Source organism: Enhydra lutris, unplaced genomic scaffold, assembly GCF_002288905.1.
Source record: "Enhydra lutris kenyoni isolate GAN:26980312 unplaced genomic scaffold, ASM228890v2 scaffoldscaffold27, whole genome shotgun sequence".
NCBI lineage: Eukaryota > Metazoa > Chordata > Mammalia > Carnivora > Mustelidae > Enhydra > Enhydra lutris.
The window spans coordinates 5988827-6001192 of NW_019154111.1; the positions used below are offsets into that span (position 1 = coordinate 5988827).

At 42.0% G+C, this 12366-nt stretch overlaps 1 protein-coding gene across 1 annotated transcript in view; it reads left to right on the forward strand.

Moving 5' to 3' along the window:
- The window catches only part of LOC111151963 (diacylglycerol kinase iota), a 432202-nt gene that overhangs the window by 149301 nt on the left and 270535 nt on the right, over window positions 1–12366 (forward strand). The window contains exon 2 of the mRNA XM_022510212.1: window positions 1388–1496. Within this exon, the coding sequence (XP_022365920.1) occupies window positions 1388–1496 (109 nt within the window). The remainder of the gene's footprint in view (window positions 1–1387; window positions 1497–12366) is intronic.

Below are 12366 nucleotides of genomic sequence, written 5' to 3' on the forward strand. Positions count from 1 at the left end.
AATGCAGATTTCTGGGCCTTGGCCTCAGACCTACACAGGGCTCGTCCGCAGGGTCATAAGACCCACCTGATTCTAGTTCAGGTGATTCTCAAAGCACACGTGGACACCCCTGCAGAGGGAAAACCCCTTTCCTTTCCAGGGAGCCCCTGGTTAATTCATGAATCACCGTTGATATTGATGCTTGAGACCCTTGTCTGGCATTTTTCATGGAGCGGTGCAGCGGTTGAACTTAACATGATTAATGACGGTATCACAAGTTCTCCCCACTTTCTTCCTCCATCGTGCTGTTCTCATTCTGTCCACCAGGCTCTCATCTCCCTTCCCGTCCCTTCACCTTGTCCTTGTCGTATTTGCCTGCTAAAGCAACTCCTCTCATTTCTTATCTTTGTAGACCAAGGTCAGGGCTGACTTTCTCAACCTCTCCCAATTCATTCCCCCCTCTTTCTGACCTGCATTCTGTTGTGTTCCAGGTGCCAAACCTAATTGAAGCCCCATGTTCTGGTTCTCTCTTTCCGTGGGCCTCGGTAAGATCGCAGCCTCTCAGCATGGGCCTTGTCTTGGCCTCTACCAGTCAGTCTTTAACCATTTGGAACTTCAAGCTTTCTGCGGGAGTCCTCTGCAGGGAGGAGGGAGGACGTTCTTTTTTTTTTTTTTTTTTTTAAATTTTATTTATTTATTTGTTAGAGAGAGAGAGAGAGCACAGGCAGACAGAGAGGCAGGCAGAGGGAGAAGCAGGCTCCCTGATGAGCAAGGAGCCCGATGTGGGACTCGATCCCAGAACACTGGGATCGTGACCTGAGCCGAAGGCAGCCGTCCAACCAACTGAGCCACCCAGGCGTCCCGAGGGAGGACGTTCTTGAGAGGAACAAGACTGAAGCTGGTGCTGTGCCTGCTTGGAGACCACTTTGTGGGGAGATGGAGGGATTTCCATAGAAGACTCCGCCAGCCCACTTTTCTTGCCTTTAGCCTCTGACAGCTTTAAAATTGTCCAAGTATTGTGACCACCCGGGCCCTCGGTCTTTTCTTTTTTTTTTTTCTTTTTGGTAAACAGACCTGCATTCTGCCCTGTCCCTGAATAGGGGCTTATATTTTAATTTCTATCTCTGAAGCAGTGCTACCCCCAAAGGGGTCCGGGGTCCCTCAACCTCCCTGTCTTTTGAGACCTGCCCCCCACCACCCGGCCTTGGCCATGTACTTCAGAGACATAGATTCTAATACATTTGCAAAGGGTTTTGCATGTGGAAGACTAACGCAGGTGTTGTTTTTACCCTGGGGAGATTTTTTACTGTGTATGACCTTCTGATGTTGTTTTTTTCTTTGTGTGTTTTTTTTGTTTGTTTCGTTTTGTTTTGTTTTTTGTTTTGTTTTGTTTTCCTTCTGGCTGCAGGAAAGCCATCTCCCGGGCAGGCCTACAGCACCTGGTTCCCGCACATGCCCTCAGCCTCCCCATGGCAAACGGCCCGGCGAAGGAGCCCAGAGCGACTCTGGACTGGAGCGTAGGTGTTGGCTTCTTCATTTCAACGTCATTCAATTGCATGTGTGTCTCTCTCATTGTCAGGATCCCTGTGGCTACAAAGCAAGACTTACTCATTTCCAATATTGCTCACTGACGCATCTTCAGACGCCTAAACCATAGTTCCCTTCTCAATCCTCCAGCAACATAGCTCCTGTGTACGAAATCGGATGTGTTTCAGATTAAAATAAAAACGCCATGAATCATTGGAGGCACTGCTGCCTGGGTTTGCAGCTGTGAGATCGGAAGTAACTCTGGGCACATGCTTTATTGTTCTTGCCCACTTGACGATGAGTAGAGCCTACCCTTAGCAACTTTGTGTCATCTAAGCTTAGTCTCCTCAGTTCAGACTGCCTTCTTTTCCTTTAAGAAGCTTGTTTTTTTTTATTTTTTGTTTGTTTGTTCGTTTTTCCCTGACAGGAGATGATTTCATTTTACATTTTAGGGACTTCATGCCCTCCCATCTGATATATTTCTGTCTCCAATACAAAGGTAGATGGGTCTGGCATCAGTGGGTTGGGTATAGTCGCCAATTTTAACCAAAAGACATCTATAGAAACTTGAGCTGAAGATTGCATTCTGAACTTCTTAAATTAATCAGAATACATTTATGAGGGTCCTCAGCAAGTCGGGTTCTTGGTCAAAGACATTGATCACTGTGAACTGAAAAACTTTGTCCTTTCCTGGAGGAATGAATGTAGGGAGCAGCATGAAGGTAGAGGAGGACTTCCCTACAATTCCGCCGCTCTGGTCTTGAGAGTGGTTCTTGTTTAGCAGTGGTAGTTGAGCTGAATAGTGGGGGATAATCCATATTCTCCCATATGAAAGAGCATGGCAGGGTCGGAAAAGAGGTTTTTCTTTCTTTTTTTTTAAATTAAAATATTTTTTTAGTCCATAAGTCATGATTTAATGTCCTTTTATATTAAAACAATTCTTCCTCTCTCCCAAGCACACACTTAGTGACATTCTTACTTGACATTCTGGACCCATGCCATGGTATGCTGCCTACCTTCATGAAGCACCTGGCAGAAGATTGGGCTCAGCTGGGATGCAGCTTCTTCCTCGATGAGAGGCTTGAGAATGCTGTGGTAGGCCCGGCGGCACATGCTGCACTGGTGCTCAGGAAGAAAGCTCCCTTCCTGGTCTTCCCCTTGATTCCAGGACTGTTCCTTGATAAACTCTTAAACCGTAATGGAAAGTAGAATCTATCCACACCAGTGTTTATGTAATTAAAAAGAATTAAATGGATAAACAAGTAGATAAATAAGATCAAAGAGAGGCATTCAGGGTCCAGTGATGAAAATGATGCAACTCAGGGACCCAAACTGGTGAATTTAATGTTTGTGATGCCAAAACAATCCTCTGACCTAAAGTAGTAGGACCCTAATGAGGGAGAATTTAAATCGTTGATATAGAAAAAGTTGTTAAATCCTTTTGTTCCTTGTGTGATATTAGTCAAGTCACTTGATTTTTTTCAGTCTGAGTGTCCTCATCGATAGACGGAGACAATTGTGGCCCCTGCCTGAGGGGGACTTCCTCGGTGTTATTAGAATCAAACGTGGCAGCAAGTGTCAAAGGGTTTTGTAAACAGCGCAGCCTGCCATTTTTTTTTAATCAGAAAGAAAATTAGGGATGAATTCATTCCTATTCGGGATGAAAATTAGGGATGAATTCATCAAATGTGGGATGAATTAATGAATTCATCCCACATTTGAGTCCCTGCTTTGTGCTAGAGCCTGCCTTGGTTCCTTGGGATCCTGAGGGGAGGAAGATGGGGTTTCTGCCTTCAAGGAGTTTGGGAAGCAGTTGGAGACCAGAAGTCAACAGCAAGAACATAGGTGTGGACCCCTGGAATGGAGGGGCCCCGAGTCACGGAGCTCCAGGAAGGACGATCCACTGCTGTTTGACAGTGGAAATAGTTATCAGAAACGGCTTTTAAAAAGAAGTGTCCTGTTTCAGCCGAAGCTTGGCAAGAAGGTATTATTTTCTGATTCCTGTAGAGATGTAGGCACTCTAATATTTCATCAGAATGGTATTTTGGGCTGGTGGTGGAAGGCTGTACTACATAGCAGGGGAAGAACAAGTGAGGACTAAGTTCTTTCTTCCTCCCTCTCCTTTGATTGTGGGCGCCCTGTCATGGCGCCCCAGGGAAATGATGGTGTGTCAGGAAGCGCTGTGGGGATGTTTAACAATGGAGGGAATGCTGAGAGCCTCCTCTGAAGACAGTCCATCTGAGGGCATATTTGAAGATCTGACGTGCAAGGAACTATAAAGATATGACTCTGAAAAGAAAAATTAACTGTGGGCTGATACTGCTGTTAGTGAACCGAAGCCAAACAGTGACCAACACTACAGTTCCTTATTAGGACCATGTAAAACATTTTTCTCAGAAGAGAGGAAGAAGCAGATGGCTAAAAACATTTTAGAGTCCCCCCCCCCAAAACTTGCCCTTGCTTCAAAATTTTTGGCTTTTCCTAACAAATGGGCTTTTCGCCATTTTCATTTATGTCACCTTAGTTTGCTGATCTGTACAAGCTGCTGAACCAGGATTTTCTGTGTTCTGCTTCAAGGGTAAGCCCAGGCCACTGGCTTGACCAGCCTCTGCCATTCCCTCATCCCACCCCCCCGCCCGGCCCCCTGTAGAAGAACAGCAGGACTGCCTCTCCCCCTCCACCAGCCCACTCTCCTGGACTAAAAGCATTGAAATGATCAATCTTCATTTATTCACACTTTCTATTTACTGATCTTGGTTTGGAGCCTTGTATGTGTCTCTCAAATGAGAGGGAGGGTTTAGGGGGGTGGAGGGTCATCTCAAAGGCCTCTAGGACTCTGACCCCCTGACTTATGTCACTCCCCCTCTCTGCATTTCACCAGTGAAAAAACAGATACAGAGGCTCTTCATGGTGCATGTGAAGTTGTAAGACAAATCAGTGTAGAATTAAACACTGGGATTAAAAGCTTAGTCCCTACATTTCTATTTATTGTAGAATCCCAAAGCGGTCCTGTTTTGACTTCATGCGAAAGTCTTCAGAAAGGGGCGCAACTGTTTCCTAAGTATCTTTGTGCAAAGGACCTTGGGGAAGCAGCTGGCTAGTGGGGGTGCTGAGACACCGAAGGGTACTGATTTGGTGAGCCTAGACTTGGCACCTGTGTCCTTGGGCCAGGTATACTAGAGTAGGAGTTGGTTTGACGTGTTGGGTACGCAGACTTAATAACGCCCTTAAAGTATTCATATTCTCATCTTCATATTCTTGTTTCCCTACTTAGTGATGTGTATTATCTCTCTCTTATTTTTAGCTGTTCCTCAAAGTCCCGGAACTTCTCTCTTGCTGTGATTTACTCAAATAGTTATGACTTATCAGATTCTCTGTCTCACTTGATCTCATTTTCTTGGTGACTCGTCATGAACAGTCCCTCCTGCGTCCTGAGCAAATGCCTGTCCCTCCATGTACATCCCGGATGGAACCCTCAATGTTGATGTCCAAAGAGTGGCCTGATCAGTCTTTACCGTGGCGCCTGAGGCTTCTAGTGACAATAGTAGACACAAGTGGCAATTGCTGTGTCCTATAGACATTTCCGCCCTTGCTCTGTGCCGGGTCATGTTCATCTTTTCAACTGAACCAGTCCTGTTTATCTTACCCACTTTTTGCTTTGTTTCCTCACAGTACCTCTCCCCATGGTTCACTGTCTTATAAACCTTAGAACCAAATTAGCAGTTTTTAGTTGCTTTCTTATTCTAGGTCCTCAGCTGGATTTCAGGCTCCTTGAAGGGAGGGACAGTGTTTTCTGCTTGGTTTTTCTTCTTCATGATGGAGAGCACAGCATCACAGGCCTACCTGCTCTCTGGCTGTAGATGTCGGGGGACAAACTGATTGCAGCTTTCTGTTCAATCAGTGAGAAGGGGATATTTCACTGGGAGTTGACCAGCCTCAGGTAATCTCCAGTTCCTGAAAGGATTGGTAGACAAAGAGTCCAAAGCTGCCTTTGGAAAATAAATGGGTTTATGCTATATGAATCCCAGGTAACTCTTTTAAACTCTCTTTCCTAGTATGATGCATTGTGTAAGTCTTAGAGCACAGCGACGGTCTGCTCTCCTTCCTCCCCACTCTTCCCCTCTTCACCTTCATGGTGACAACTTTCAGGAGCTGCTCCCATGGACACCAAGCCACACATGCTGGGCAAGCCAGTTTTGGGGAAAACAGGCTAAGTTGCCAGAAAAGGAGTAATACTCAAAAAGAAAAAAAAAATCCTATCTCCTGGGCTGGAATCCAGGTTTCCGGTTTAGAGTGAGTTAGCTCCTTCAGAAGTATGTCTGTTGTACAGATAATGTGTGTCTTCTCTTAAATGTCGCATGCCTGATTCTACGGTGGGGACTTAATTTGTACTTAGAGATTTCTTCTCTCTTTTTAGTATGATAGCAGGGGGCAAGGAGGTGGGTCTCACTCTGTCTCCACTGTTTTATAATTTGTTTTTGTCCCTTACACTGCCTAAAACAACTTTCAAAGCAGTGGTGGAAAAGCCATCCAGATCTCTCTTAAAGGGCATGTTGGTTTTAACGTCGATTTTAATTTCAGTTCATTTTTTTCCTCCCCCCTTGGAAAATTTCCGCCAATCCTGAGGGCTATGGAAAATAAGTTCAACACAAACAAAGCCAGATTTTTAAATCCAGACCATATTTTCTTTCCTCTAGTTGACAATGCTAAGAAAAGAAGTGCTTTCTCCTAGGTAGGTAGAAACATAACACAGTTATACACCACCCTACCACTTGGTTCAGGGACAAGATTACGTGGACAATCTTCATGCGGGATTGGTTTAAACTGGGTTATGAAACTAGGTCATCTTATCTTTAGAAACGTTGAATGAAGCGCCAGGAGGAGGCAGGTGTGTATGGTTGGCGTGCATAAGCATGTTCTCATTTCAGTCTTATATCAGGGGGCAGGTCCTAGCAAACCTGTGCCTTCAGATCTAAGCTCTTGTACCTTCAGGTCTGGGTGTTGTCCCCGACAGTGACTCTCACCTCAACCTTTCCTCACTCCCATCCCCATTTCAAAAACTGTTCAGTCGGGTTGATCAAGGTATCTGATGGCGGAGAGGTCAAGAGGAGCTAACCAGCTATAAATCAGTGAATGTCCTGGCACTGGTCTGCCGTGTTAATAGTGGGGGCAGATCAAGCATGATTTCGTGCACCCTTATAGTCTTTTAGTTCACCAAATTGTAAGAATTTTAAGTCACACTGGCTATTGTGAGAGATCGTAGAATCCCACAGTTTCACAGGTCATGGAGAAGTGTCTCTCTGGGGCTAAGCTTCTGCCTCTAAGCAAGTGATTGAGCTAATACTGCCCAATAAGCAATAGATGTGAGCCATAAAATAATTCTTAATTTTCTAGTAGTCACATTGAGAAAAATAAAAATAAATATGTAATTTTAATTTTAGTACCATGTTTTGTTCAAATACATAAAAAAATTACCATCTCAATATGTAATCAGTATAAAAACTACCAGTGAGGAGGTTTGCATTCTTTTTTTTCCCCCCACACTGAGTATTCAAAGTCGGCTGTGAATTTCACAGTGACAGGACATCTCAATTAGTGGGAACCACATTTCAAGTTCTCAATAGCCACATGCTTCTTGGCTAAACTATCCTTGTTAAACTATCCTAGACAAATTCTACCTATTATCATCATGAAGATTTTCAGGGAGAGACAGTTTAGAGTTCTTTCCCTTTCCAAATTTGTAAGGACATTTACATGAGATGCGTCTTTATAACTTCCCTACTGTTTCAAAACATTTATATAAGCAAGTGTCTTCCTTTTGTGTAAATGATTTGCCTCTAGTGTCAGTGCATTCTGTGTTATTCAAAGTCTATAAACCCTTCCCACCAATACACACACATATCCTTTTAACTATAACCATTACTAGGACTTCAGTAGAACTTGAGAGCAAGGAATCATATCTGTATCTACAAATCTATACCTAGATGGAGCTCTACTCTTAGGTGGCTAGATCCATCTTTATACAGATCCATCTATATAAGCATATGTATATCTATAAAGACTTGTCTCAGTACTCACAGATACAGAAGAAATGTTATCTTCATTTAGAAATGGGAGAACTATTATTATTTTTTTGGCCTGGCACAGATGGATACTCTGAGTTGTATATTGTTTGAGATGGTATTTCAAGGTGGATGTGTAGAGGAGAAAGAGATTCCTGGGTGGGGAGAATGGAATAAACAAAAAACATGGCACCAAAAAGGGAGGCTATGGCTATATTTAGGGAAGAGTGATGAAGGAGGAAAATGTGCAAAGGTGAATACAAGGAAGGTTAAGGATGGACAAATTGGTGTCAGTGGAAGGTCTAGTGTGTGAGATTAAATTTGGATTTCATTTTATAAATAATAGAACATCATTTAAGCATCCTGAGCAAGAGAGAGGCAAAACTGTTGTTATGTTCTAAGGGAATTAATTTTGCAGCATTGTAAAATATCAGAGAGAAAGTCAGAATTAGAGTTCAGAGCAGAAGAAACCAGCACTCAGGTTAGACATGTTCTTCAGTATATGATAAGTAACTTGGGGTGGATGTAGATAATGAAAGGAAATCCAGACAAAAATATAAGGTCTGTGTTAGTTGGTGTAGACTAGGCTGCAATAAATAGGATACTCAAACATACAATCACCATGGAAGAGAAGTATATTTCTCCCTCATGTAACAGACAAGGACTGTTCCAGGTAGGCTGAGTGGGAGGTGGGCTCTATTTCACATAGTTATTCAATGCCCCAAACAGTTGCTCTTACATCTTCACCAGATGGCTTCTGAAATCATCCCCAAGGTTGGCTTTTCAAGTATCCAGTGTGGGAAAAGAGCGTGGAGGAAGCATGTGGGAGGTTTTGATGGGCCAAGTCTAAAAACCATACATGTCACTCATGCTTATGTTCCATTGGTTAGATCTTGGTCACACGGCCATACCTAGTTGCAAGGAAGGCTGGGTAATAAGGTCTAGCTGTATGTCCAGGAAGAAGAAAAAAATAATTTGGGTGAAAGGTTAGTAGTCTTGGTACAAAGACCAAGGAAAAAAACTTAGATAATACCAACATCTGTGGGTTAGAAAGGAAGGAAAACTGGAGAGTGTCCACCTTAAAAGTAAAACTGCCAGTTATTTTACCAGCAAAGTAGGATTATTTGGGATTAGCTGAGGAATTATAGTTTGGGACATGCAAGCTATGACACTACCTTTGATCTGGACATCCAAGGAAAGAAACATTATAGAGAAAAGGAGGAGTGTGGGAGGGGCTGCTTTAAATGGAAGTCCATTGGAGGAAAGCATGAGTTCAGGGAGGTGATGGTTTCTCATTGGCTGAGGTATTTTCTTATTGGCTGAGCTTGTTGGGCATCAAGGAGAAATTCTTTTCCTCTTGCTGAAGTAGTAAAATAGTCTTCGTATTGGGAATGCAAAGTAAGTCTCTTCCTGTTGGGGGTCTGCAATTAATGATGAGTCGTAGAGTGTGACAGCTCCCCCATCTGACCTCCTGACTCCATTTTAAATGAGACGTCCTTTATTCAGTTTCACAAATGTAACCACAATAACAATAGTAGAAATGACATCGAACACCTATTCTAATTGTGTGCAAGGCATTGGACATTATGCATTTTTCACATTTAAGTATCACTATGATCTTGTGAGTGAAGTACAGTTATTTCTGCAATTTAGTGGTGAGTTAAATAAAGTTTAGGGAAGTTAGGCCCAAGATCATATAGCTGGTATGTGAAAAGTCTATCTCATGTTTATTAATATTGAGCTAGAGAAGGATGAATCAGAAATGTAAGAAGAAAACCACAGTGGTTCATTTGTCTGTTCTCTTCTTGTGTGAATGCAACCCCAGCTGGATACCTTTATGCAGAATTCAGGAGTCCCCAAGACCATCTTCACTTCTGACATCAGTTGAAGGTTTGGGCATCCCCAAGATCATACTCAAAATGTTTGATGAGTCACTAGAAGGACTCACAGAATTTACTGAAAGCTATTATATACACATTTGTGGCCTATTGCAGTGAAAGGATACAGATTCAAATCTACCAAGGGGACAGGTATATGGTACAGAGTCCAGGAGAGTTTCACAGGTTGAGCTTTCCGTTATTCTCTCGCAGTGGATTTGTGGACAGTGCTAACCTCTCCTAGCAACTTTGTGTGACAGCATGTGTGGCATATTGCCAATAGATCTGAACCTTGATGTCTAGTGTATTAGTTGTGGTTTGGTCATGTAGACATGGTTGATTCCTGCATGGCTGAACTTAATCTCTAGCCCCTCTGGAGGCTGAGCTGATATATGGCTCTAAGCCTCACCATAAGTCACAGTTGTCTTAGACTATCTGGCATGGCTCAAGGCCCCGAGGTAAACATATACTCTTATCAGGCAGGACATTCCCAGCACTTAGATGACCTTTGCAGAGCTGAGGGCAAAGGCCAGATTTCTCTTTTGGGTAATGTTACTATAAATGTATTTTATTAGGTATCAGACAAGACAGATGTGCAAGAAAAGGATGAGGCATGGGAAAAATGCAGTCTAGTAAGAGGTATGCTTCATCTCTTTTTTTTGCATGACTTTTTTTTTTAAAAAAAGCTTTTCTTCTGTTTGTGATTTTAGAAGACTGTCCTGTTTCTTATTAGGCACCATGTTTATTTCTCACAGTTTATGACTCTAGACTAATGGACAGATAAAAATTATTATGCCTTTCTACCCCCTTGGGAGTTGCATATAACAAAAATGTGCATGGATTCATTTATTCATTGATTCTTAGTCTTTCATCTTTTCAAGTCCCAAAATTTATTTGTCATTATTTTCCAGGCACTAAGTGAAGTTCTAAACATTCAGTGTTCTCGTGGAGCTTAGAATCTCATATATGAGGAAACATTAATCAAAGGATCATTCCAATGAATGGATAATTACCAATGGAGAAAGGTTATTGGAAGGGAACACAGTTTTATGAGAGAAACTAACAAATAACTTCACTTAGACTTTGGGGCGAGTGATGGCTTCTTGGAAGGAGTAACACTGGATCTGATGACCAGTAAGTGAATAGAAATTAGAGAGGAGTAAACAATTTGGATAGACTAAGCAGCATATGCAGTGAACAGCCTTTGATATAGGGACATTTGAACAGAGACCTTTAAAAAAAAAAAAAGAGGGAGGCACAATGTAGTTATCTCATGTAAGCAATTATTAGTCAAGGGAATAGGAATAGCCAATTCGAAGGACTTGATGTGAAGCTTCTTTAGCCAGCTTGAGGAAATAAATAGCAAGGAGCCTAGTGTGACTGCAAGTCATTGACTCAGACAGAGTATGATAGAAGATGAGGTAACCAGGACAGGAAATGAGGTTACAGAGGGATAGGAAGTAAGGGAGGCACCCAGGGACTAGATAGTAAAAGCTTTGCATTCTTCCAAGTTCATGGATAGCCTTTGAGGAATTTCAAGCCTATCAGTGGCTTGGTCAAATTTACATTTTAAAGCAATTACTTTCATTGCTCTCTGAAGAATAGACCATGGGGAGGCAAGACTGAGGCAGGGACACCAGTTAGGGGGTATATGGGCATTCCAAGCCAAAGATTATGGAGGATCAGGTGGTGGCGGTTGAAGTGGTAAGTAATTGAGTTTCATGCCCATTTTGAAACTGGAGTCAGTAACATTAGTAGATGGACAGGAGTGGGAAAAGGAGATCTAAAACGACCCCAAAGTTTTTAGAAAATATTTCCAGCTCTAAGAATGGAAACCGCATTTGAAGTAAGAGTAGATTTAAGGAGTATACCACAGACTGAGTTGAGGCTAAAATTTTGAGATGCTTGTTGGTTTCAAGTAGAGATATTGAGAGGGCAGTTTGTTTTGTTTTGTTTTGTTTTGTTTTAATGAGTCTGAAGTTCAAAGAGGAGGTTTGTACTGTATGAATAATTTGGGAGACGACAATTAATTGATGGAATCTAAAGTCACGAGAACTAAAAGCAAATAACCTAGGACTGGAGGTGGCTGGGGAAGAGAGAAGATCTGGGAATGAGCTGTGGAACACTCTGCTGTTTAGAGTTTGGGATTACAGGAAAGGTCCAGAAAAGAAGATTGTGATGGGGTGGCCATTGAGGTGCAATTTAAAAAAAAAAAAAAAAGGAGTATAGTGTTTCCAGGAAGCAGGCGTCCCTAAAAGAAGGGAATGATCACTTGTATCAAAAGCTGTTGATTACGATAAAGACTGAGAAGTGGCTATTGGATTGAGCCATGTAAAGTCACTGATGATCTTCACAAAAATAGTTACGGTGGAATGAGAAGGAAGCAAGACTGATGAGCTGGGTTCGAGAAACAATGCGGTGGAAAGGAAGTGGGGGCAGCAAATAAAGAAAACTCATTCTTGAACTTTTCCAGGAAAGGAGAACAAGTAGAAATAACTAACAGGGATGTGTGGATCCAGAAATCAAGCTACAAATACAGTTTTTTCAGCTCCTATTTATATTCGGAGTTGTGATTGTAATATACAGGTAATTTTGAAATTTATTTTTATTTGACTTTACATCATGTAGTTTTCCATATGGCCAATCTTCATAATTGTCACTTCTTGATGACTTTATAATACTCTGTTTCATGTATTATTCTACCAAACATTCTTCTCCACGGGGCATTTGTGATGTTTCCAATTTTTGATTATACACGGTAGAAATAAACTTCTTGATATAAATGGTTTTTATTCCATTAGGGTTATTTCTTTAGGTACATTCCTAACGTAAGATTACTATTAAGTATATAAACATTCTCATTTATTCTGTTGCTTCTTTAAAGGCTTGTGCATTGAAGACTTTTCCCTTATCCCCTGGAT